The 24,895-nt window shown below is 48.7% G+C and overlaps 1 protein-coding gene across 1 annotated transcript in view; it reads right to left on the bottom strand.

Annotated features, from left to right (window-relative positions):
- The window catches only part of FGD5 (FYVE, RhoGEF and PH domain containing 5), a 204,191-nt gene that overhangs the window by 28,180 nt on the left and 151,116 nt on the right, over positions 1–24,895 (bottom strand). Inside the window, exons 8-17 of the mRNA XM_006868675.1 lie at positions 23,253–23,303; positions 22,754–22,812; positions 14,839–14,910; positions 12,894–12,962; positions 5,939–6,022; positions 5,455–5,534; positions 2,640–2,739; positions 2,234–2,371; positions 1,645–1,774; positions 811–941 (exon numbers count right to left, since the gene is read on the bottom strand). Of these exons, the coding sequence (XP_006868737.1) occupies positions 811–941; positions 1,645–1,774; positions 2,234–2,371; positions 2,640–2,739; positions 5,455–5,534; positions 5,939–6,022; positions 12,894–12,962; positions 14,839–14,910; positions 22,754–22,812; positions 23,253–23,303 (914 nt within the window). The remainder of the gene's footprint in view (positions 1–810; positions 942–1,644; positions 1,775–2,233; positions 2,372–2,639; positions 2,740–5,454; positions 5,535–5,938; positions 6,023–12,893; positions 12,963–14,838; positions 14,911–22,753; positions 22,813–23,252; positions 23,304–24,895) is intronic.

Here is a 24,895-nt window from a genome sequence, read left to right on the forward strand (position 1 = left end):
GTGGGTTAATGCACCAGACTGCAAAGCTATTTGAAATGCAAGGTCAGTGGTTCAAGCTCACCAGCTGCTCCTCGGAAACCCTCTATGGGTTGGGACAGAGTCAAAAGCACTTAACAACAACAAAAACAACAAATGCTCTTAAAGGAATCCTGGTATGGCACTATGAGATAAAGCACTGGACTGCAAGGTTGGTTTGAACCAAAAGATCGGCGGATCAAATTCACCAGCTGCTCCTTGGAAACTCTATACACAGTTGCTGTAAGTTGGAGCCGACTTGATGGCACTTAACAACAACAACAACAACCACAGGTCCTTATATGCAGTTCTGGTGTGGTGCTGTATGATAAGTACCACAAGGTTAATGGTTCAAACCCACTAGGTGCTCCATGGAAACCCTACACAGGGTCACTATGAGTAGGAGTTGACCTGATGGCACTTAACAACAAGAGGTCCTTATAAAGGAACCCTGGTAACATACTGGGTTACACGATGAACTGCTAATAACTATAAGGTCAGCAGTTCAAATCCACCAGCCGTTCGGAGGAGGGCGATGAGACTTTCTGCTCCTGTGGATCTGGAAACCCTATGCAGTGTTACTATGAATCCGAACCAACTTGATGGTAGTGGGGTTTAGGTTCTTACAGACACATTCTCTCCCACCAGGAATGTGGGTCCCGGAAGAGACTGGGTCAGGTTGGTACAGGGGATGGTCTGGGGGACACGACCCTGACCAAGTCCACCCAGGAGGCCCCCCAGACTTGCAAATGTGCTGCCTCACACTGGCACTCAGGTAAGCTCCACTTGTCTTACCTCAGCCAGGGCGGAAGGGATTTTCTTCTGTTTCCTGAAGGTTGAGGGGTTGATGCTGTGGAAGACGGATGAGAAGGCACTGCCCGAGAAGCGGGGGGAGGACAGAGGGAAACTCATGCTCACAGGCCGCTCTGGAACCAAGAGAAGCAGAGGCGGAGGTCAGCAGTCACAGAGACCAGAAAATTGGCCTGGAAGATCGAAGCTGCCACTTCTTTGAGCGAGTGTGACCAGACAGACAGCACCTCCCTTCTAACATGGGTGAGGGCAATGGGGGTTAGGCCAGGAAGGCCTGTGTTGTTTCTGGGTCCCTTCTACAGGTCTCAGAGTACAACAGCATGAGGCTGGGGCTGGACCACCGTCTGCTGGCTTCAGTGAGGCCCAGGGAGTGAAGGCCTCACTACCCTCCTCCAGGCAGGTCCTGCTTGGACAAAGGCTGACTCTTAAGCATAGGCTGTCAAGGTCCACTGAGCTTGGGGTTCCTTTCCATATTTGAACTGGGAAACACTTGGCCATCAGTCGTAGCAACCTTGGTCTTAAGAAGGGGACCACAGAACACAGGCCTACAGGACACTAAAGAAAAAAGGGAGTGCTGTGGTGTGGTGGTATAGAACAAGCACTCCGCCTCAAGGTCAGTTTGAACCTCAAGGTTAGCAGTTCAAACTCACCAGCCGCTCCTTGCAAATCCTATGCAGGGTCGCTCTGGGTCAGAACCGTCTGGACGGCACTTAACAATAAATGAGTCAGAACCAACTGGATGGAATTTAACATCAACGACATTCCCCTTCAGGGTTTCAAGGAGTAAAAGGAAGAGCCGTCAACTGCTGGGGGCGTTACCTCGCATCAGGCCCACGAAGTCTCCACCTCTCTTCTTCAACTTCCCGTAGCAGCCATCGCAGACCTTGGCCATCCGGTCCTTGAGGTACTTCAGGGGGTACTTGTTGCGTGAACACTTGCGGCACACGATCTGCAGGCCCAGTTGGGAACATCTGTCTGGGCGGTCCTCAACCTTCCTCCTCTGCTCCCCGCCACCTGGCCTGTCCCTTCAGGACGAAGCCATGTCCCCTGCTTTCTGGCATTGGTGGTGCCATGATTCTGTGCTGGATGACCTGCTTTCTCAGTGAGGACACTATCCCTTTTTCTCCAAGGACAATGACACATAGACTATTTTCTTTGGCTGGGTGGTACAAATAGTTAATACGGTAGGCTGCTAACCAAAAGGTAAGAGGTTCGAGTCCACCAAGAAGCACCTTGGAGGAAAGGCCTAGCGATCTACTTTTGAAAAATGCATCACTGTCAACCCATGAAGCATGGCTCACACACAGGACTTGATGGTGGAGGCTGGGGTTTTTCTTTGGAGGGTGGGATTTGGATGGGAATGACTGCTCCTCTACTTCTCCCGGCCCTAGCCCGGGGGTGCACCCACCTTTCCACAGGCGTGGCAGTGATGGCGCCTCAGTGTGAGGGAGAAGTCGCAGCCGCAGTTCATGCACATCATGACGTGGGTGACAGGCACCAACGTGGGGGGCCTCTCGCCCAGGCTCACACCCAGCCGCTCTCGCATCTGGAGCAACAGAACCAGCAGGCCGGCAGTGTGGTCAGACCCGCGGCCCTGGACCTCAGTTTCCTTGTCTCTATGAGGGTGGCACAGGTTTCCATCTCTAAAATTCTAAAACCGTGTGAAATGTCCCAGGCTAATGACGTGGCGCTAGAAACAGCGTGACTGAGTTTGTGGGTGAGGGCAAGGTGGAGGAGCCAGTGCTCTCAGGAAAGGTGCAGCAGGTCCACCTGGACAGTCCAGTGTCTCCAGGGGACCCACGCCCAGCACTCACCTCCACACTGTGGTGGAACACAGCCAGGGCTTGTGCCTTGTAGTCCTCGGGTAGGGCCCTGCTTAGACAGCTGTACCACTCGTCCCTCTCTGCACAGGAGCTATGGGAAGAGCTGGTGTGAGTTCTGGTATGTGCAGGGCCCTGCTCCCCTCCAGGACACTCCTCAGTGTACAAAGTCCCCAGCTCCCCTTCCCCAAGCCTGAGCCTTTTACATGTTTAAAATCAAAGCACCTCCATTATGAGCAGATGGCCCTTTGGGCCTGCTTCGGAGTTCCCTCTAACATGAGAGTTCTGGTAGAGTAGTGATTATGAGTTGGGCTGCTCACATCAAGATCAGCCTGTGGAAACTACCAGCCATTCAGCAGGAGAAAGATGAGGCTTTCTGCTCCCGTAAAGATTGACAGTCTCAGAAACCCTATGCAGGGTCACTATGAGTCAGAACTGACTCCATGGCACATTACCACCACCTCCACCAGGGAGCATGTGTCTGGTACTCCCAGGTGGGCTGTGGGATGGCATGACGGGTAGGTAAAACATAAAGAACCCACAGAAGCAAGGCACTGTCGAGGCTTAGCTAGCTTCCAGGAAATGTGACTCTGGTGGTACCGTGGTATGGTGGACCTCCCAATAGTAGGGACAGGCTGGCAGGGGGCGAGGACAAGCAAGGATGGGTTGGAGTTGGTGAAGGTATCTCCATCATCCTTATTTTCCCACTTAACTTCCCATTCACTCATCCAGCAAGCAAGCTTTCCAAGTTCCTGCCCTGTGCTCCGCAGGGCTTCCTGAGAGGTGAGTGACTTTCTGAGCTGTGAGCCGCCCTAGGCACGGGGTGACAGATCTCACAGTGTCCACTATGTGTCGCCCTCGCCCTTCACCTATGTGTGCAGCCTGACCCAGGATACCTCGGCAGGACTATGGACAGATCTCACAGTGTCCACAAGATGTCGCCCCCACCCTGCACCTAAGTGTGTAGCCTGACCGAGCACTCCTCAGCGGGAGTAGGGACACAATCGGACCTGAGAGGGTTGGAGGGTGGCTGGGCTTGGTACATTTTCCCCTCTGTCCAGCAAAAGCCACAGTGACTTGGTGGACAACCGATGCCATACTCCTAAGTGGAGCTGTCTGTGTGAGGAATTGGGGCTAGCAAGAAGGTGACCAGTGATGGACAGCCCACCTGAGGATGGAGTGTGCATGCCTGGTTACCACCTCACAGCTGGTCAAGCAGAAACAAAAGGCAGGCTTCCTGATGTTCCTGATTTCACTAAGACGTGAGGAGAGGCCACGGAACCCAAACCAGGAATCCTCATCTACAAATTCCCAATATGCCTTCTATCCTTGGAGGCATTAGCTCCCGGTGATCCCAGCCCTGGGGTCAGCCCCCAGTTCTGCCTCACACAGCTAGGGGCTGGGATGCTGGCCTCCTGGGGCGGAGAATCAGGGGCACCAGGCCTGAGACCCAGTGGGAGCACATTATGCCAATCACTAATTACAGTGAAACCTGGGGAAGCCAGGACCTGAATCAGGTAGAAACCTGTCAGAGAAGGGAAATGCCAATATTTCCCACTAAACAGAGAGAGCAACCGCAAAGTGGTGGCTGCACCCTGCCACAGGAGGAAAGCATGTGAGAGCTGGAGAACAAGGCAGCCCTGCTGAACTCAGTCTTCATACGTTTCCGGTTCGCGGCGGCTCCTAAAAGCGTGTGAGAGCTGGACTCATGTTCTCTGATGCGCACTACAGCCAGGCTCTAGCCTTCCTCCCGGACAAATCCAAAGGCTCAGCGTTTTGTGTTCTCAGCACTGGACCTGGCATGAGGAGGTGCTAATAAATGCTTAATGAGCAGACGTATCTATGAGTGTAAGAGTGCAAGAGTGTAAGAGTGTGAGCGTCCTGTTTCACACTCAGGATCGCCTCACATGTGTGGAAGGACAGACCTTCCCACTAATGACACCTGGGTTCATCCCATGGCCATACAATAGCAGACAGTGGAACCTAGGGCCAGCCCACCATGGCTGGCCCATCAGGTTTTGTCAGGCCCTGAAAGAGGGCCAACCTGAGGCCTGGGAAAATGCAGACACTTGTGGCACAAGTCCATGGATGATGTGGGTGATGTGTTGGCTGCTCACTGCAAGGCTGGACATTTAAGTCCACCAAGGCTTCTTGGCAGGACGACCCAGTCCCCAGCCAATGAAAGTCCTCTGCAGCACGGTTCTAATCGGAGCCAGGGTCGACGTGACAATTGGTTTACTTTTTTTCCTAGCAGAAAGGCTACACTTTCTTCTCTCCCACCCCTCAAGCTGGGAAAGATAGATGAAGAGCTTGTTTTGAATTTGGGGGCTGCTGTGAAGACCCAATAATCCATGAAGAGAGAGACTTGGTGATGCTAATCTTGCTGTTGCCGTAGGTCAATAACAGCCTCTACCCAGTCCTGAAGTTCTGTGGGATTTTATGTGTGTACACATTTTCTGCAGAGAAGAGACCCACAGTTCTATCAGACTCTCTGAGGGGTCTGTGATCCCAATGGGTGAACACACTCAGAAGAAGAAAAGAAGAAACTCTGGTCTCAAAGGATCTCTAAATAAAAACCTACGGGTACTGTGGATCAGTGTGCTGGACTGCAAGGTTGGTTGAACTACAAGGTTAGTGGTTCAAGCTCACCAGCTGCTCCTTGGAAACCCTATACAGGGCTGCTATGGGTCAGAATCGACTTGATGGCACGTACCACCACCAACAACAACAACCCAGCATTGGGTATTCCAGACTGTTCTACTTTAAGACCTAGCCACTTTATGTTCTAGGTCCTCCCACCTCCTCATACCTTGCAGACAGGGTGAGACAGGACTCGGCAGTCTCGATCCTTAGCGCATAGGGCACTTTCTCCATTACAGGACGGCTGACCTGGAAACAAATAGCAGTTCCATTGAGGGGGAGGAAGAGGAGGCCAAGGACAGGCAAGGACGGGTCTTCTCCAGAAGCTGCTTCCTCTCTGAGCTGAATGTCCTCATCTGTACCAAAGCCAGGCTTGTTTCCTACATCCAAGGCTTTTCTCAGGCATTTCTCTCATTTTAGAGGGCTCTTCCTCTCTTCCCCATTTGTGCAATTCTCATCCCATCTTGCTCAGGAAGTTCTCCCTTACCATGCTCTCTCCCTGGATGACCTGCCACAGAGCCCACTGTAACCCCGCACGGAACACTACCTTCACAGCTTATCTGTGTGTTCCTCGAGGCAGGGATGCTGGGCCCTCTTGCCCGCAGTATCCCCTCCTCCCCAGGGACTCCCCTATCTCACCACAGGGTACCTACCTTCATGCTGGCTACCACCAATGAGCTCTTCAGCCGATACTTGCCGTCCTTCTGGGGGTAAGTGTAGAGGAGCACATCGCTCATCTGGGGAGAGACGACACCTGGTCAGATGCTTCGTGGTCCAGGAAGACTGCACTGAGCCCTGGGGTGTGGAGGCATCTTGCACTTGCCAGTGACTCCACAGGGTCATAGGTAAACAGTATGCAAACGAGCAGGTGTGCTGGACCCGAGGTGCCTTTGCAGTCCCCTTGTGTTGTACCCCACTCAGTATGATGGCAGCTATGCTACATCAAACAGAATGGTCACCAGGGGTGGGAAGAAAGGGAGGTGATTCAGTGGCTACAAGGTAAACCACCTGTTAACTCGGGTGAATGGGAAGGCAGTATACAATAAGAGGGACGTTGGCAAGAAATGATGACAGCATGGCAAGACACAGGGAGGAGTGTAAGTTACAAAGGACAGAGGTACACACTGTTTATCTACACAGACCTGCAACAAAAGTGATGGACAGGTAGATGCATGGACACAGGCTGAATGGGGGTGCAGGGAGAGCAGGCATTCAACAGGATAGCTGTATGTGGGTATCCATCTCTGCTGCAAATAGATCCAGGATTATGGTGGAGCAGACAGCGGGCAAAGTAATGAAAACTTCCTAGACATTATCAAACGTCTTGAAGGAAGGAGCCACTGAGCCTGGGGTTTAAGGACCAAAGTTTCAGGGATCACTGTGGCTAACTGGTATAATACAGGTCACATAGACAATGCTCTCCATCCTATTTTGATGAGTAGCAACCGGGGTCTTAGCAGCTCATGGGCGGGCAGCATACATCTAAGGTGCAACTATTTGTCTCTCCCTGTCTGGAGGGAAGAAGAGGGATGAAAACTGAAGACACGTGGAAATAATGAAACACAGAACATCAGTCTCCATGACCCTGAGATCAGAAGACCCAGCTGGTACCCAGCTACCAACTGCTCTCAACTACCGAACGCTTTGAAGGGATCACATTAGAAGGTCTTGGATAAAGTGGGAGCAAATGTTAAACAAAGCTTAGAATGATACAAAAGGTCAGGCTCACTGGTTGGACGGAGATTGCTGGAACCCTTGAGTGTGGCCCCATAGTCATCCTTCAGGTTTGGAACTGAACTCACCTCCTAGCTTCATTTCTAGCCAAACAATAGATGGGTCTAGAAGGGGAACACTCACACTGGTGAGGTACACCCACCTTACAATAACCAACTATTGGAGATCAAATGGGCAGCGTTTACCCAAGGGTTGGAAAGAAAGAGGAATGGAAACAGGAAACAGAGGGAGAAAGTGTGACGGGTGATGTTACATGGAGGGGACTGTAATCAATGAGATGAAACCAAATATGTACGAATTAATGTCAAACAGAGGAGCTGTACTGTAAACCTTCACCCAATTCACAATAAAAGGTTCGAAACAGAAGGAGTCCTTTCCCCATATTTCTACTCCTTGGAATCAATGCTTCAACCCGTGGAGAGTCGTGCAGATTGCTCACAAAAGCTTTATTTGTAACAGCCCCTAACTAGAAACAGTGCAAGTGTCTACCAACAGGTAGTACCTAAATGGGTACAAGGGAGTATTACTTAGCTATCCCAAAGAACCAAGTGCAGACAATACAACACCTTCCTCCTTAGGAAAGTGTTTCTGCTTAGCTTAAAGGTGGGAAGTCTGAAGGACTTGTCAGTCTCAGGAAGCGTAAGAGCTGCTACCAACCCTGACCTTGCTGAATCTCCGACAAGCTGAGAGAGGAGGCAAACCCAAAAGAGCTCACATGATTGGACCACATTTGTAGGAAGTTTTAGAAACCAGGTTAGTGGTTGCCTAACCTGATTTCTAACAGAACATTATCTGTTATGGTCGCAGAAGACCAGCTGTCTACGTTGGGAGATAGGTCGTGGCCACAACAAGGGGTCTGAGCACACAACCATTGTGATGGTGGTGCAGACCGGTCAGTACCGCCCTCAGCGGTACACAGGCCGCTGAATCGGAGCAGATCCCAGGGCAGCTGTCAACAACTCTGCAGAGATTAATCCTTGATAAAATAGAGTTCTGGAAGGAAAACAGGGAGGGAGGAAGAAAGATGAAAGGAAGGGAAAGGAAAGAGGGAAACTCCTTGAAGCTGGGCTCAGGTGGGCCTTTCACTGCACACCCCCAGTGCCTGGATGAGAGCGGAGTGAACGGAGCTAGCATGGTGCTGTGTGGACAGGAAGAAACAGAATGCCAGGCCCATCAGCTCCTGAGGACAGAGCTTCTGCCGAGGTGGAAACGCTGAAGAATGCTGTCCTACTGCAGTGAAGCAAAGACGTCAGTTCCGACCCAGCTGTGTGGCTGTGGATAAGTCCTTTCACCTTTCTGAGCCTCAGCTCCCTTGCCTGAGTTATAGGGGCATTTCTGATGCCAAGAGAATAGGTGGCATCCCATCCAGGAAGGCCTCTGGGCATGATGGCCCACTGAAGCCAGGGGTGTGGGGAGGACTGAGCAGGATGGAGCATCTAAGTGTGTGAGCTGGAATAAGAACTCAGGATTGACTCTGCCCACCCTGCCTGTCTCCTAACAGCATCCTCTGGGAACAGAGGTGTGAGTCCTCCCAATGCTGGCTCTTCCGGGAGCCCTAGGGTCACAGGTATTGCAGAGATGGCTGCGGGCTCCAGCCTGGCCAGGTAGCCTCAGGCAGTCCCTTCCTCTTTCTGGGCTGCATGCACCCTCGTGAGGTTGGGTTAGACCAGTGTGGGTCATCAGTGTTTGCGGCAGCACCCTACTCTGCCTCAGTAACACACAAGGAGTCACAGACAAAATACCAATGAGCAGGCGCAGCTGGACCAGAGGAACGTGCAGAGCCACTCCTGTTCCATTTTGCTCAATGACAGCAGTTACCTGGGAAACCCTATACAGGGTAGCTATGGGTCGGAACTGACTCGACAGCACTTAACAACGACAACCCTACATCCAAGAGTCCTGGTGTGAAACGGCAGGATAAGCACTGGACAGTTAACGGTAAGGCTGAAGGTTCAAACCTACCACCCACTCCTCAGAAACCCTATACACGGTCACTATGAGTCAAAACCAACTTGACAGTACTTAACAAACAACAGCAACACTCACTCTGCCAGACACTCGGTTCAGCATCTGACAGTCCTATCAGGCAGGCACTCACTTCCCAGAGGGACAAACTGAGGCACAGAGGGGTCACAAAGCTGGAGGTGGTGAAGTTGCCAGGGTTCAATAAGCGAGTATGTCTCTACTGCATTTGTGTGTGCTCCGTGCATGTTGTGAGGATGAGAGTTGTCCTGCAGTGAATCCTGGCTCGACCTGGGACAGTTACCCAAACTGGTCACAAACCCTTGCTCAGCAGCCCATCCCACACTTGGAAACTCGCTGTATAACTCACCTGGATGGTCCCAACCTTGAGCACCTGCTGCCATGGCAACTGCATCAGCACCCTGATGTTTCATTAGTGGTCTAGGACCATGTTCTCTCTTAGTTGTGGGCTGCTGGCAGCCCTCTTGCCCTTGTCTCAGATGAAGGAAGAGGAGTTCTTTATGTGGGGGTGGGGGTTTCCTACAATCCCAAGTCAAAGTAGGCGGCCAGCCTACCAGCTCTGGGCAGAGGGGTGTTGGGGATATGAGACCCCAGTGCACAGGGGGCTGATGCCATGAGTGTCTTACAAATCAGGTGATTTTTATGAAGCTGGCACCATAGAAGGAAGAGTCTTCCTCAAGAGCATTTATCACGGCCCTTCTGGTTCCAGAACCCCGCTCTCCATCTCCTCCCATCTATCTCTCTCTCCAACTGGCAGGTCTCATGCTGGGATATAGAGGAGACCCAGGAAGGATCTCAGAGAGATGCAGGCTGTCGTCAGAGTGAGGTGGGCCTGGGGGAGGGAAGGCAGGCACGAGGCACCACCTGAGTATCTCAGAGCAGCTGGGGCACAGAGTTCTGGGCAGAGTTCAGGCAGAAGAGGCTGGTTCCTACGAGAGGGTCAGGGACAGGCTGAGCACGGTCTGATGGGAGATGGCTGAGGATGAAGCTGGCCCTTCACAAGTACTCCTCACTCACTTACAGGAGGCCTCATCACCCACTTTAAAGAGAAGGGTGCCAAAGCTCCAGGAGGTCTCCTTAGAGAATGTCAGAGCTGGGACTTGTATCCGGTTCGTCTGAATTCTCATCCCCACCCTCCAACTGAAGAAGGGATGTGAGGAGACCCAGACAAGAGCTCCCAGCCTCTGCAGGGCTGTGCCCCACGGGAAAGCTGTCAGAGACAAGGAGGGTGTTGTCATCAATACGTGGCTTCTGTGTGCCAGGCATGGATGGCCTCTTGTTTCATCCTCAAAACCATCGGTATTTCCACTTCCCTGGTGGGAAGCCCTGAAGCTCAGTCATGTTAGTGACCTGTCTGAGGATCACTGAGGAGTAGTGATCAGGTCAGCATCTAAGTAACCCAGTTTGGCTCATTACTACACGGGTATCTATCTGTACCTTCAGGGAGACAGCTCTCTCCTCAAGAGGAAGAGTTTTCAAATATGTAGACTCATCCAACTCATATGGAAACCCTATACAGGGTCCCTATGAGTCAGAACCGCCTCGACAGCACTTAACAATAACAAAACAACACGGAATAGGAGCCAAACATGGAACAGGTAGTGCAAACAGTTAACATGCTTGGCTAATAACCAAAAAGTTTGAGTCCACTGAGAGGGTCCTCAGAAGACCCCCGGAGAGTCCCTGTAAATCAGAGTCAACTTGACAACAAACGGTTAACGTGGAACAAGTCACTGCTGTCCTCACTGGACTTGATGGAGCCACACACTCAGGCTCTGGGCCGGCAAGAGATCAATAAGGAGTTAAAGAGTGCATGAATGTTACAACAGAAAGTGAGCTCCCCATCACCAGAGATGCTGAAAGAGTTTGGAAGTATGTTTCAGTGATGAATGTACAAGACTGTGAATATGGCCATGCCACTGAATTGCACAGCTAAAAGAAAGAAAATGGCAAATTTTATGTTATCTACATTTGAAAAAAAAAAACACAACCAACACTTAGAGAGAGCTATGCAGTCGTCTGTTGGGAGCTTTTAGAGCCTCTGAGAACTTAAATCTGGGCTGTGCACTGCTTGGCCCTCACTTGGATTTCTTTGCCAGCTCCGCCTCTTGTCTGTAGCCAGGCTGCAGTTCCAGCCAGGCAGAGTGGGGGCGCTGCTGAGGGGGAGCAGAGGGGCTCACTAAGCCTGGGCCTCAGGAAAGAAGCCACTGACAGGCTGGGGACAGCAGATGCTCCCATGAACGGTGAATGACTCAGCCCCATCAGCGGTCTCTGCAGTTCAGCCCACCAGCACCTACTCTGGGGAAGATGGTATGGGACACGGTTGAGACGGGGCTTAAGAGTAGAAGGGTCTGACCATCTGGATCTAAGAATGTCACAAATCCACAGTGGTCCCCAAACACACCACACCATCCTCACTTCCCTCAGGAGCTCAGGCAATTGGTTCCCTCTAGCTGAAATGCTCTTCCTTTGTGCAAACTCCTAAGCTGCTCCTTCAGGGCTGAGCTGAGGTATCACTTTCTCCAAGAAACACAAAACAAAGCACAGAGTTTGTTGTTAGTGGCCTTGAGTCCACCCCTGATTCATGGAGACGCCATGCACAATAGCATGAAATGCTCTGGGTCCTGCTCCATGCCCAGGATCACTTGTAGATCGGACAACTGTGATCCATACGGTTTCTTTCAACTGACTGAATTCCAGTAGCTACCCTGGCCTTTCTTCCTAGTCTATCTTTATCTAGCAGCTCCACTGAAACCTGGTCAGCATCACGGCAACACTCCAGCCTCCACTGACAGAAGGGTGGCAGCTGTGCTTGAGTGCACTGACTGGGAATCAGGCCAGGCCTCTGCCTGGAAGGCGAGAGTTCTACTGACCCCCAGCAGAGTCCAGCACTCAGTAAGCGCAGCATTAATGTCAGCTCCGATGCTGCTGGTGTTCATCCTTGTAGTCCCTGATTCCCCTTGGTCCTCTCTACTCATGTGGCTCCATGAAATGTCCGCTACAGCATCCTTACGTTATATTTACAACTGTCTGCTTAGCTGTTTCTCTCTCCCATCGACTCTAAAAGTTGAAGGTAGGGAATGTGACTTTTATCTCTTGGTTTCCAGTCCTCAGCACAAAGAAGGTAGACATCTGAAACTGGCAGTTCACAGGCCCACACGCACATAGTCCATTGACTATGACTATCAATGCAATTCTACCCCTGGCAGGCTTCTCAGCCTTCAGCTGATACAAATTCTGAGGAGGATGTTGGAGGCAGCCAAGACAAGAGGGAATGACAACTACAAGTAAAGGGGGAAGAGAAAAATTATACTCAGCAGACAGAAGCCCTTAAAAAGCGCAATACTTGGGGTCAGAGGTTTGAAAAAGAGTTACTTCTAGTCCAGTAGCCACTGAAGTTGATAATTCTCCACACTCTGGGTCCAGACCTTCCCTGGTTATATGAACCATCAGAACTGTTACTGACAGTCAGAAAGCACTGCACTGAGGACACAATCCTGAATCCCTTTCTGGGACTCTGCCAACAACCTGCTGGGTACTTGGCTGAGTCAGCTTCCTTCTCTGGGCTTGGTTTTCCCAGGCATTAAGACAGTTACTCCCAGTTCAAGCATTTCCTAGTTTTTGGTTGCTGAGTGTAAAGACATGGGTGATTACATTTTAGCAAAATTCCACTCAAAATCATTCAAAGAGCAAATAAATGATGGTTTGTGGTTTTCAAGGGTTCAGCTCTGGGCTTTCTGGAAAGTTTAACTGTAATGAATCATCCTTATCCTAGAGATTCTGCTCTGCTCGATTTTCCCTCCCTTTCTCCAGCTATCCCCAAGTACTGGCCCTAGAAAACGTCACCAAACTTGACAGCCCCGGGACATGGTTTTGGGGCCAGCTACTTACCAAAAACAGGTGCCGTGGGCGTCTGTTTTTCCCTGTTACTTTCATCAGCGTTCCTTCCTTCAGAAACTCCTATGGGAGAAGCAGAAGTCAGTGACCAGGCCGATTCCATGATCTGTCCCAAGGAAGTGGAGGGCAACATTTCTCCCTTGTTGCTAGGGACAGAGGAGGGAGGCCCTTAAGTGGAGGACTTATATAGTAATCTCTCCCTGAGTATCAGCACAGTGCAGTGGATTACTGAATGTCTCTTCTTGCCACTGTCTTTGTACTCCCACCAAATGACTCTTCCTGCTGGGTCCGGGTAAGAGAAGAGGGGAGAAGATACCGATAGGATGGCATGATTCATCTGAGGATGTTAGCAGAGTTCACTTTAACAGTAAAAACCTGAAAGTCTAGCATGGGTATAAAAGCAGCTATCTCAGAAGCAGGAGTGCAGATCTTACTACCACTGAAGAAAAAAGAGCTAGGAGTGGAATACATTCTTTGGACCCTGAGATTCCTGCTCGCGGACCCACTTCAAGCCAGAGACAGACAGCTGTGACACCAGAGGAGCTGCAGCAGAAGCAAGAACCAGGGCAGGAGACAGAGTACTGACCTCCCAGCCCACAGAGCAAGTGAAGCTGACTGACTCTGGGCAGGAGGCTTGCTTGCAGCATGCGATGTCTCCAGGCACTTAACTGGGGCTAGAGCCGAGTGCCTTCAGGTTGAGGCTTATCACCGACTGGTGTGCCCTGTGGGCATTCATCAGCAGTCCTAAAAGACCTTTGCTAACACTCCCTGGGTAGACAGAGGCCTGCCTGTGGACACAGCTGAGAAGAGGCTGTCAGGACTGGAAGAACTGCGTCCCAAGCAGTTTCTGATCCTGTATTGTAACTGTTAACCTCATAATAGTGAGTGCGGTGTCTTGAGTTCTGTGTGCCACTGCAATGAATCATGGAACCGAGACAAGTCGAATGTGCTGTGGGAGTGATGGCTTGATTTGATGCCACTTTTGCTGTAATTGGTATCATTCTTACAATCCAAGAGACCAGCTTGTGGATGTTCCTTGCTTAGAAGAGCTGCTCTGTGTATGAAAAAGCAGTTTCTGAAGGTAGTGAGGCGTCTTGGTCTTCCAGGGGCACTTTGCCATGCAGTGTACCAAGCGTCAGACACCATCTGGCCACAGAGAGGTCCAGACAATGACTCCTTCTGCAGGTCCCCTGGTTCTGGAGACTACAAAAACACCGAACCAAACCTAGTGCTGTTGGGTTGAATTGGACTCATAGGAGATGCTTAACTGACCAGGCCAGAATGTCCCAGATCAGTGAAATCCAGGCTAATGTTGACTACAATCTCTTGAGTGCAGTCTTTCATCCCTTTACCTCTGGTCCATCCTTTGTAGACTATAGCAGGCAATGAGCATATTTTTCACCATTTATTGAACTGAGTTTTATGCTTTCCATTTGGAAGCTTAAAAATGGGTAAACTTGTCTCTTGAATGGCCCTTTTTTAAAAAAATGTTTTTTGTGTGAATTATGTGATAGTTTACATGGGAGAATATTAACTTTACATTTATCTTATCGTATGTATATCGTTTCATTGCGATGGTTACAATCCCCTCCATGCATCATCAACCAACCAAAGGTATACTCTGCAAGCCTGCCCTTATCCCCGGTCATCAGCACACAGTCCCTCTCCATCTCTCCACGTCATCGTCTCTGCCTCCTTGAATGCTATTTTTAAGATGCTTATCCAACTGGCATGCCCAGAGAGCCAGTGCATCTGTGGAAAACCCCAATGGGGGCAGCCCATGGGTCTGGGTGAACCCAGCAGTCAGAGGCCCTCCCCTCCCTCCCTGGGTAAACAGCACCTGCAGCCAGGCCTGTCTGGGGCCAGCCCAGTGGAACAATGGGGCTTATCAGTCCACCCTCTGCTTCTGCCCACTGGCGGCGGCAGCAGCAGCACTCACCCTTCCTGGCTGGAGGAGATCCCCTTGGCCCTGGACACTGTACTCGATGTGGACCAGCTTCTGCAGATTTTCCTGCCATGAGAGGGGGACATGGTTAGACCATGGGGTCTCATCTCCTCTGCAAGGGGGTGGCACTGCTTCTGTTTCATAGGACAATGAGGTCCAGAAAGGCCATCCCTCCATCCCACCTCCTGTCAGCAGCAGGACCAGGATTTGTGCCCAGCTCTGTCAGATGTCAAGCTTTGGGCTGTCTACAGTCAGGCAAGTTCCTCCAGACCTCGGTCCTGACACCACCAGCTTTCTGTGTGCCACAGGGATGCCTGTGTGCCAGCCTAGAGTGCTGTTTGTCTCTGGACCACTGCACCTGCTCCACACCTGTGCCCCTCATGAGACCAGAGTATCTGTTTTCAGTAACCTGTGATGACAGACGCCCAGGGTTGAATTCCATCCTCCTAGATTGCAGACTGTGGTGAAGACTTGGAGGGAGAGTAATCTTTGGAAGAAGCTGGTTCTGTGCCTCTTGACACCTTATGGTTAGAGAAGTAAGTGTGCCTGGGAATGGAATTTCCTGCCAGTCTCCTATAGGATTTATGTTCCTCCTACTCTTAAAAGGCACACAGTGTATGTAAGGCAGCATACCGCTCTCCTCTGTACAGCACCTCATAATACTAAAAATATCAGTTATAAATATGTAGTCAGCACATTCTGTGTACCAAGCCCTGAGCAAGACACTTATGTGCCTTATGGGACCCCAAGGGAAAGGCGCAGTTGAACCTTACGTAGGGTCTCGTTCTAACATCAACTAATAAGATTGACATTCTAGAGAAATCACTTTGAAAGTCTGTTATGTTTTTGTCCGTAGTTTTAAGCATAAAATCGACCCATAAAAAATATGTAATAGTTCTGCTTCTACTTACGATGGAGAAAGCTGCAAGAGAACACTGCTCCCATTGCTAACAATGAGAAAAAACCAGATAGTCTACAAAATCTTAACCTTTGAAGCCTGATATGGTGCTGTGGGTTAATACGCTGGGCTGCAAAGTCACTTTGAACTGCAAGGTTAGTGGCTCAAACTCACCAGCTGCTCCTTGGAAACCCTATACAGGGTCGCTATGGTTCAGAACTGACTCGGCAGCACTTAATAACAACATCAGAAAGCTGAGGTTACTGGGCAACCAACCAAACTGAATTTCAGAGAGTGGATAGTTCCTCTCAGGACATTCCAGGATAGAACGGTCACATGTTTGGTAATACGCAGGAGGCAGAGGTGTTTGGCATAATAAAGGATGAAAAGAAAGCAGCTAAAATGTTAATGAATTCATAAAGGTCAAGTGTGGGCTGGTGTGATGGTTTAGAACATCAGGGAGTCCCACACACCAGGGACTTCTGGGCTCATTTGCAAGCTCTTCTCTACTGAGTTTCCACCTGGTGCTCACAAGAATGATTAGAGGCAAGGCAGGAGGCCAGAAAAAGTCCCCTTTGCTGGTGTAGGCATGCAGCCTGCTGAGGGGCTGGCGCAAAACCCCACACACCCCTCTCCCATACAAAGCCACAAGGCGCCAGCCATTGGGAAGGCTCAGGAAATGCTCCCACCTCCACAGACCAGGCAGGGAGGCCATACTTCTGATAACAAGAACTAGCAGTGTACCTCTGAGTACGGTAAGACCATGGAGAGAGAGAGCCCTTCTGTGGTGTAGAGACTGATACAAGGTCAGCATGGAGCAGGAGCAGGAGGAAACCCCCTAACACTGCAGGACCCAGAGAAAGCACAAAGGAGCAGCAGCCCACTGATGGAGGAACACAAAATCTGTGGTGCATTGAAGGTGACAACAAAACCCAAACACAGCCCAACTACTGACTAGACTGACTCAAGCACTTCTGTACTAATGGCAACCATTTCTAATTATAAATTACGGTTTACCTGGATCGACAGTTCTTCTATACAATAATGTGTGACATTCAATAGAAAATTTAGTGAAACACAAAAACCCCAACAACAACAAAATACTCACTGAGTTCTGAGTCAAGCGAGAAAATGTTTAACGAAACAAGTCTGAGAGAGAGAGCAGCTGAGGACTCTAGGCCCATGAAATGAAAAAGGCTGTGTATCTGCAGGTGGGAAGCTGACTTGCAAATTGTGCCCTTTGGACATTTAAACAAATATAAATATACATCTTCTGTGTGGTATGTGTACACCAAAAAAAGAAAAAAAAGTAGATATACTGTTAACTGATGGTACATGGAGAGGACTGTAATCATTGTAATGAAACAAAATATGGTGTGTTGAATTTAAAACTGATCATCTGTCCTGTAACCTTTCACTTAATTCAAAATAAAAGCTTAAAAAAGAAATCATTACTGGTGACGAGACATGGATTCATCACTATGAGCCTGAGAGTAAAAGACAGAGCATGGAATAGAAACGTCCTCAATCACCAACGAAGAGAAAGTTCAGAAGTCAACCAACCATCAGCTGGAAAATTGATGCTTACCACTATTGGAACACTATCAGGAAAAAGGTTCAACAATCAACAGTACTCGCTACAGTGAGATGCTCACTGAAGAGCTGAAGTCTAAATTTTGAACTAAATGAAGAGAACTGATATCCAAGGATGCTGTGATCTTGCATGACAATGCAAATCCACACACCTCTGTCCACACAGTTGGTACGCTGCAAAAACTTTGCTTTGAGATATTAAAGCACCCTCCCTATAGTCCTGATCTTGCTCCACTGGACTTTCTTTGAGGACGAAGATGTACCTCTGATGAAGAAGCGAAGACAGTGTGCATTTGTGGTTCGCAGCTCAGGCTAAAACATTTTCAAAATAAGGGAATATGGAAGTTTGTTGCCAGATGGACAAAGTGTATTGAAAAGCATACAGATTATGGTGAAAAATGATCTGTTTGTCTTTTCTAAAGGTTGATTAAAATTAATTCTCCAGCTAGAGTGTGGATCACTTTTGACTCATCCTTGTAGATAAGGGATGTTGGGAGCCAAAATCAAAGCCAGTGCCACAGAGTTGTGACTCATTGCGATCCTGGTTTTGTTCTTGTTATGTGCCAATTCACAGGGACCCTGCATAGGGGTTCTGAGGCTTTAAATCTTCTTGGGAGCAGAAAGCCTCTTTCTTTCACAGAGCAATTAGCGGGCTCGGACTGCGGACCTTATGGTTCTCAGTGCATTGCGTATTGTACAAAGCCACAGTGCACCCATTTACGTTGATGCTGTTGGTTGTTAAGCGCCGTCGAGTCGGTTGTAACCCATAGCAACCCTGTGTAGGGTTTCTGAGGAGCAGGTGGTGAGCTTGAACTGCTAACCTTGCAGTTCAAACAACTTTGACGCCTGGCGCATTAATCCACAGCGCCACACCAGGAGTCCCTTATGTAGATACTGTACCCTAATGTGGGGAGCATCACTCCCTACTCCTTAAGTGTGGACTGTGCATGGTGACATCAAAGCATGGATGATAAACACGACAAGCATGGCCAATGTGTCAAGGTCATTATCAACAGTGACAAGACATGTTGACAGCATGTGAACTTGATATGACATTATGGTGATCTTCTCAGAAACCCACATCCCTCATCAAATCAGAAACATTCCAACTGAGGGGCATCCTACAATATTCCTGACCAAGCTCCTCAAGAGCAAGGCCAGTCTGTGAAATTGTCACAGTCATCTGGAACCTAAGAAGACAAGACAACTAAAAGCATCTGGTATCCTAGATGGGGGCCCTGAAAAGAAAAAGGACATTAGGAAAAAACTAAGGAAATCGGAATAAAGTCTGGCCTTCATTCATACTAAGACATCATTATTAATGAGCTGTGACAAACGTACCCTACTAAGAAGATGTTATTCACAGGAGAAATTAGAAGTGTTGTGGGCTTCAAGGACTCTATGGTTTATCTTCACAGTGATTCTGTATATATACAACTGTTCTAAAAATGAAGCCTATTAAAAACCTGAAGGTGAATTAAGGACTTTTTCAGAAAATGACATGCCCAGACTTTGCCCACGTCCCCTGATACTGTCTTTGTAAAGATAAGATATTTTGCTTTCATACTATAAAGACTGTTGTGTGTCATAGAAGACGGCAATCAATTGCTGTTATAGTTAACTGCTGTCAAGTCAGTTCCAACCCATAGTGACCCAGAATAGGGTTTCTGAGGAGCAGCTAGTGAGCTTGAACTGCTGACCTTGCAGTTCAAATGGCTTTGCAGTCTGGCGCATTAACCCACAGTGCCATTTGCTTGAATGCCTAACCTTGTAAACAAATGCATGATTTTTGTCCAGAGGCTTAGCCTCAGTCATTGTAGTTAGAACCAAGCTAGAACCAAGAATCAGAGAGATTCTTACTTTTGACAAATTTGTGACTACATATCATGACTAGGTTCCTTTGAATAACACTACTGTGGGTTAATGCGCTGGACTGCAAAGTAGGTTTGAACCACAAGGTCGGCGGTTCAAGCTCACCAGCCATTCCTCGGAAACCCTATGGGTCGGAACCGACTTGACGACACTTAACAACAACAATAAAACAAATGTGGGAAAGAGAAAAATGGCTTTGTGTGTGCATGCGAGTGAGCCGGTGGTGTGTATGGGAACGTGGAGATGTGTTCATGAACGAGCGTCTGTGAGGCTGTGGGTCTGAACCCACGTGTGCTATGCACAGGGAAGGTTGGCCTGGTGCTTAAAAAAGACCTGAGTTCAAATACAGCTCTCATACTGATGGCCTAATGACCTTGAGTCCCTGGGCGGGCCAAATGGTGAACATGTTCAGCTGCTAACCAAAATGCTGCGGGTTTGAGTCTACTCAGCACAAAGGGCTGGCAGTTTACTTCTGAAAAACCAGGCACTGAAAATCCTGTTGCACAATTTACTCTGACACACAGGAGGTCGCCACCGATCGGGACAGACTCAGTCCCTTTCTCTTCCTGTGAAATTTGGCTACTAGTCCTTCCCTGGTAGGGTCTTTGTGAAGGTATAAAGCAGCTGGTACTGCGCCCGCAAACAAGTTTTCAATAGGGGGAGCCGTTGTGTTATCATCATGATGACAAACGCTACGTGGGAATCTATTCCAATGGATCCTGTAAAGCAAGTGAAGGTAACACTCCTCATCCTGTCTTTTAGAGGATTCCCATCTATCCCTGTCCTCCTCCCTCCACCAGAACCTGAGGCTACAGGGTGCACAGGTGCTCTCCTAGATCGCAGCTTCCAGAGATCCTCTGACCCCTCCCAGGGAGTCGCATGCTGGTTTGGCCGCTATGACTTTACCCAAGTGTTTAATGGTGAGACCTCTGGCAGTGTGGCAGGAGGTAGGTGGGCCGCATTTGGGTAGAGGCTTGGGGTCATACCTCTGCCTTAGCTACCTAGTGAGGAGTTCTGGCCATGGTGAATGCTGCCTTCTCTGATCTTCACAACGAATAACTATGTTCAAAACTCTCCTGGTGTGGCGCTATAGGATCAGCACTGGACTGCAAACCACAAGGCCAGCAGTTCAAAACTACCGGCTGCTCCTCGGAAACTCTATACAGGGTGGCTATGAGTCAGAACCAACTTAAAGGCACCACCAACAAACTCTTCTGAAGGTGATGTGGGCCCTGGAAGGCTTCCCAAAAAGGAGGACTAGCAGCAGCAGACATGCTTTAAAAGCTCACTCTGGCTTTAGACAGAGAATGGACTGGTAGAAGAACAAACAAGATGGTGGATCGGGTGGAAGTGCAGTAAGAAGCTCCATCAGCAACAACACAGAATACAGGACCAAGCAGGCTCAGGGGATGGTCCCAGAACGCTGATCCACATATAAAGGAATATTTAGAAGGTTGGAAGGCTTACAGCTAGGAAAATTTGTAACAGAAACAAGAAATCCATTGCTTTCTAATTCAAGACGCTCAGCTGCTCCAGAAGCCGCCATCTTGGTGAGACCATGCAGGGGAAGGATCAGAACAGCCATGGATGCCTGACAGAACCGCAGAGATAAGGTGTGGACATTCTTCTCTTTTGGTAGCTGTTCATTAGTCCCTTGCTGTCTGAGCACATCCATTCTGGTGACTATAGGGATGCCTGAGCTAGTAGACACCGCAGCCCCACTCTTGAGGGTTCTACTACGCATGCGCACAGCTCTCCTCGAGATTTAAAGAGAAAGTTTCCAATTAAAATCAAACGGCCACAGCTGGCCCTGAACTGTTTATAATTGGAAAAAAGGCCTGAATGGGGATTGCGAAGCGGGACAGACAGACTAAAAAGGAAATAGTATGAAAATTAAATCCTAAGTTATGTCAAAACGACCAACAGTGGTATCTTGAAATTCCTCAAGAAGAAGAGTGTAAAGGGAAGCTCATTTCCTGATCACTTTACCTGGAGGCAATTAGAAAGCATAAAAAAATCCCAAAATACATACCCATCTAATTATTAAGGCCACAGATAACCCCTGAATATGCTCCCAAAACAGAAGCAGATGACCATATCTGCACATGTCCAGAAACGAGATAAAGTGACTGAGGCAAATGAGCTGGAAGGAGACCTACACTCCATACTGGAAGATGGGCAGGCTTTGGAAATGCCTGAGAAGGAATTCAAAAAAATGATTATAAAATATATAAAAACACTATAAAATGGAGTTGAGAAATAAAAGGAAGAGAATGGACTGGTAGCCAGAAACCAAGAGAGACCTGTAGCAACAGACCAAGTGCACAGGTTTCTTCCAAACAAATATAAATAAACTTGTCTGCGAATAGTGGATGGCTGCAGACAAGTTCTCTCAGTGATATACTTGCCTTAGCCTCGCTAGGAAACCTTAAAAAACAAAACACATCCAAGCAAAACACTGACTTCCTAGGGGATCTGACGGGCCAGTTAAACTCAAGGCAGAGAGTTCAGCTCAGAAAGCTATGGTGACTGTATTTTTGGCATCCTGAAGTGGTCATCTTGATAGATTTTCTCTAAGGACACAGGATAATCACAGGGTCTTATTATGAAGTTTGAAGAAAGTTGCACCGAGGAATTTTCCCCATCCTGACATTGCACCTGTTCATTAGGAAGGGTTGTTCTACAAGGAACTGCATTGGGAAACTACCTCATCCACTCTCCAGTCCTGATCTTGCCCCTTTAAACGTCTTTTTATTCACAAACTCAAAGAACATTTAAAAGGAACACACTTTGGGTACCTCAAGGAGACCAACACTTGATTAAAGCGAGTAGAATTCTTTGGGGAAGGGTTAGAGAGATGGAAACAGCACATTGAGAAGTGGACAGACCTAGATGGACATTACGTCAAGAAGCAATAGCTTCACATGCTGATATTTTTGCTTAATAGAGGTTTCTATGATTCTGTAGTAATACTTTTAAACTTACCTTGCACGTGGACTCATAAAACCATGGAAATCATTCAAATGGAGTAGGCATATGAGATAAATTTTGCCATCTTTGGCAGAAACCCAGAAAACCCACTCAGCTACACTGTCAGATTGAGACAAGCACTTAGAGGCCACATACTCTAGTGGTTCTCAAACTTCTATGGGTGTCAAATTTACCTGGGGTGCTTGTTAACAACGTACATCACTGGACCCTACCCCCAGAAGTTCTGACCTGACAGAGTTGACGTGTGCCTAGGAATTTATAGTTTACAGAGCATTCCTGGTGCTAATGCAGATGGTCACAGACCACATTCGGGCAATACTTTTCCAGTCTGTGCAAGTCTGTCACTACTTTTGTTATTCCAGTGGTGGACCTGTGACCCAGAGAAGGACACTTAGCACCGGACGTCACCCAGCAAGCATCATGCCAGAACCCAAAGCTCTTTGAGTGGTCTTAGGAGGCAGATGTCACCCGAAGCCCTCAAGGCAGGCCCATGGCAGGAGTAGAGGAGGGTCTTGGAACATGTGCTCACAGGAGGTAGTAATGGGCCCCACTTACCCCTTGCTCCATGCTGTCGTGGACACAGTCTGTGACTTTGGAGATAAGGGTCAGTGCTCCTGCAGAAGGAAGCAGAGCAGACAGCCAGGAGGTATGGTATGGAGAGGGCCAGGCTCCTTGCTGCCATGGTTACCCCCTCCCTGGCTGCATGCCTCCCTGTTCTACCTCTGACACTTCCCAACATTGTTGTCATGGCAGGACCATGATGGTGATGGGCCCACTCCTCCTGAGTGGAGACTGTGCTAAGATAGGAACTGCCCTGGAAGGACAGCCACACAGAATAGGGAGGAGAGAGGCTGGACATCGGCCATCCCAGTCTCTTCCCGTGGTTGAGGTCAAGAGGGGATCATCCCTAAAGATCCAGAGATGCCCTGGGAGGTTCATATCCAGAACACACCCAGGTGCTGTCCTGGAACTGGGAATTAGTAGAGAGGACACGGGGGGGACGATGGCCCCAAACTGGAACGTGTTCCCTTCTGTCTGTGCATGCCTGACTTACCCTGAGTGTTCTGATATTCTGTCGAGTCCGGGCAAAGGTTATTGAGATAGTCTGTGGGTAGAACATGAGTCTGGAGTCAGTTAAGACCTGGTGAGGCCAGCCCCTCCTGTTCACACTGTGGCCACCCTCTCTCTCCAGAGATGTACAGTTCCAGAAGAATGGGGTGACCACTCTCCCACCTCTGTAGCCCCACCACCACACACTAGCAGAATACCAGGTCCCCGTGGCCTCCACCGCTCGTAACTCACTAACTCAACAAGCACCTAAGGAGGGCCCACTGTGTGCCTGCACCTGTACTATGTCTGTATAGTACAAGGTTACACCTGCCGTCAGGATGCACACGGTCCACTAGGGGAGGTAAAAGTGCCATTCCTCACAGGAAAGTGCGATGTGGCAGACCTTCAACAACATGTTCCAGGGTCTGGCCCCCGCTCCAAATACATCCTCCCCTTCACTTGCTCCATATGGGCATTCGTGTTATTTCTTGAACAGGTCAAGATTGCTCCTACCCCAGCCCCTTGTACTTGCTACTCCTAGCAATCTCTTCTTCCATTCCTTTATCTGGCTCATGCCCTCACTTCAGTGAGATCTGTGTTCAGTGTCACCTCCTCAGAGGTCTTCCCTGGCCACCTGTCCTCTCTGTCACCTTTACCTGGTTTACCTTTTTTTTTTTTTAACAGATGAGTGAGAACTTCCAGCTCTATTTTCTATTTGTATTCCATTAATTCCTGGAGTCTTGCTTCCCACCAATGCCTTCAGTGCAGCTTGGACTTCTTCCTCCGTACCATCGCTTCCTGATCATATGCTACCTCTTGAAGTAGGTGACTAGCAACCAATTCTTTTTGGTACAGTGACTCTGTATATACCTTCCATCTTCTTTTGATGCTTCTTGCATTGCTTGATATTTTTCCCATAGAATTCTTCAATATTGTTTGATTTTTGATTTTAGTTCTTTCAGCTTAAGAAAATGCTGAGCATGTTCTTCAGTTTTGATTTTCTAATTCCAGATCTTCGCACATTTCATTATAATACTTGACTTTGTCTTCTTGAACTGCCCTTTGAAATTTTCTGTTCAGCTCTTTTATCTCCTGATTTCTTCCAATCTCTAGTTTTTCTATGCTGGAAAACTAGTTTCAGAGTCTCTTCTGATACCTGTTTTTGTCTTTTTTTTCTTCCCTGTTTTTTAAAGCTTTTATTGTGAACTGAGTGATTGTTTATACTGGAGAACATCAGTTGTACACTCATCATTTAATTGCAATGATTACAATCCCCTCCATACACAATCATTCAACAATATTTGCTTCTATTCACTCTGGGTTTGCTTTTTGGGAGGGGGGGGTGAGGAGATGTACACAAAAACACTCAGGAATATATAATAATTTAAACAACCAAAGGGCACATTCTGCAAGCTTGCCTCCTGGCTGCCAGCACCCAGTCTCTCTCTTTCTATGAGTCTACAGTCCCTCAGCTGCTCTCTCTCTCCATGTCATCATCGCTTGCCTCCATCTCTGATGTCACTGCTTCTCTCTTCTCCCTTCATGGTCCTAGGGTCTCTGCTTGTGCTCTTCTCCCTTCATGGTCCTAGGGTCTCTGCTCCAGGACTGTAAGGTTAACGACTCCCCACTTTTTGTTATAAATGGTTT

The sequence above is a fragment of the Chrysochloris asiatica genome, unplaced genomic scaffold, assembly GCF_000296735.1.
Source record: "Chrysochloris asiatica unplaced genomic scaffold, ChrAsi1.0 scaffold00121, whole genome shotgun sequence".
In the NCBI taxonomy this organism is placed as follows: Eukaryota; Metazoa; Chordata; class Mammalia; order Afrosoricida; family Chrysochloridae; genus Chrysochloris; species Chrysochloris asiatica.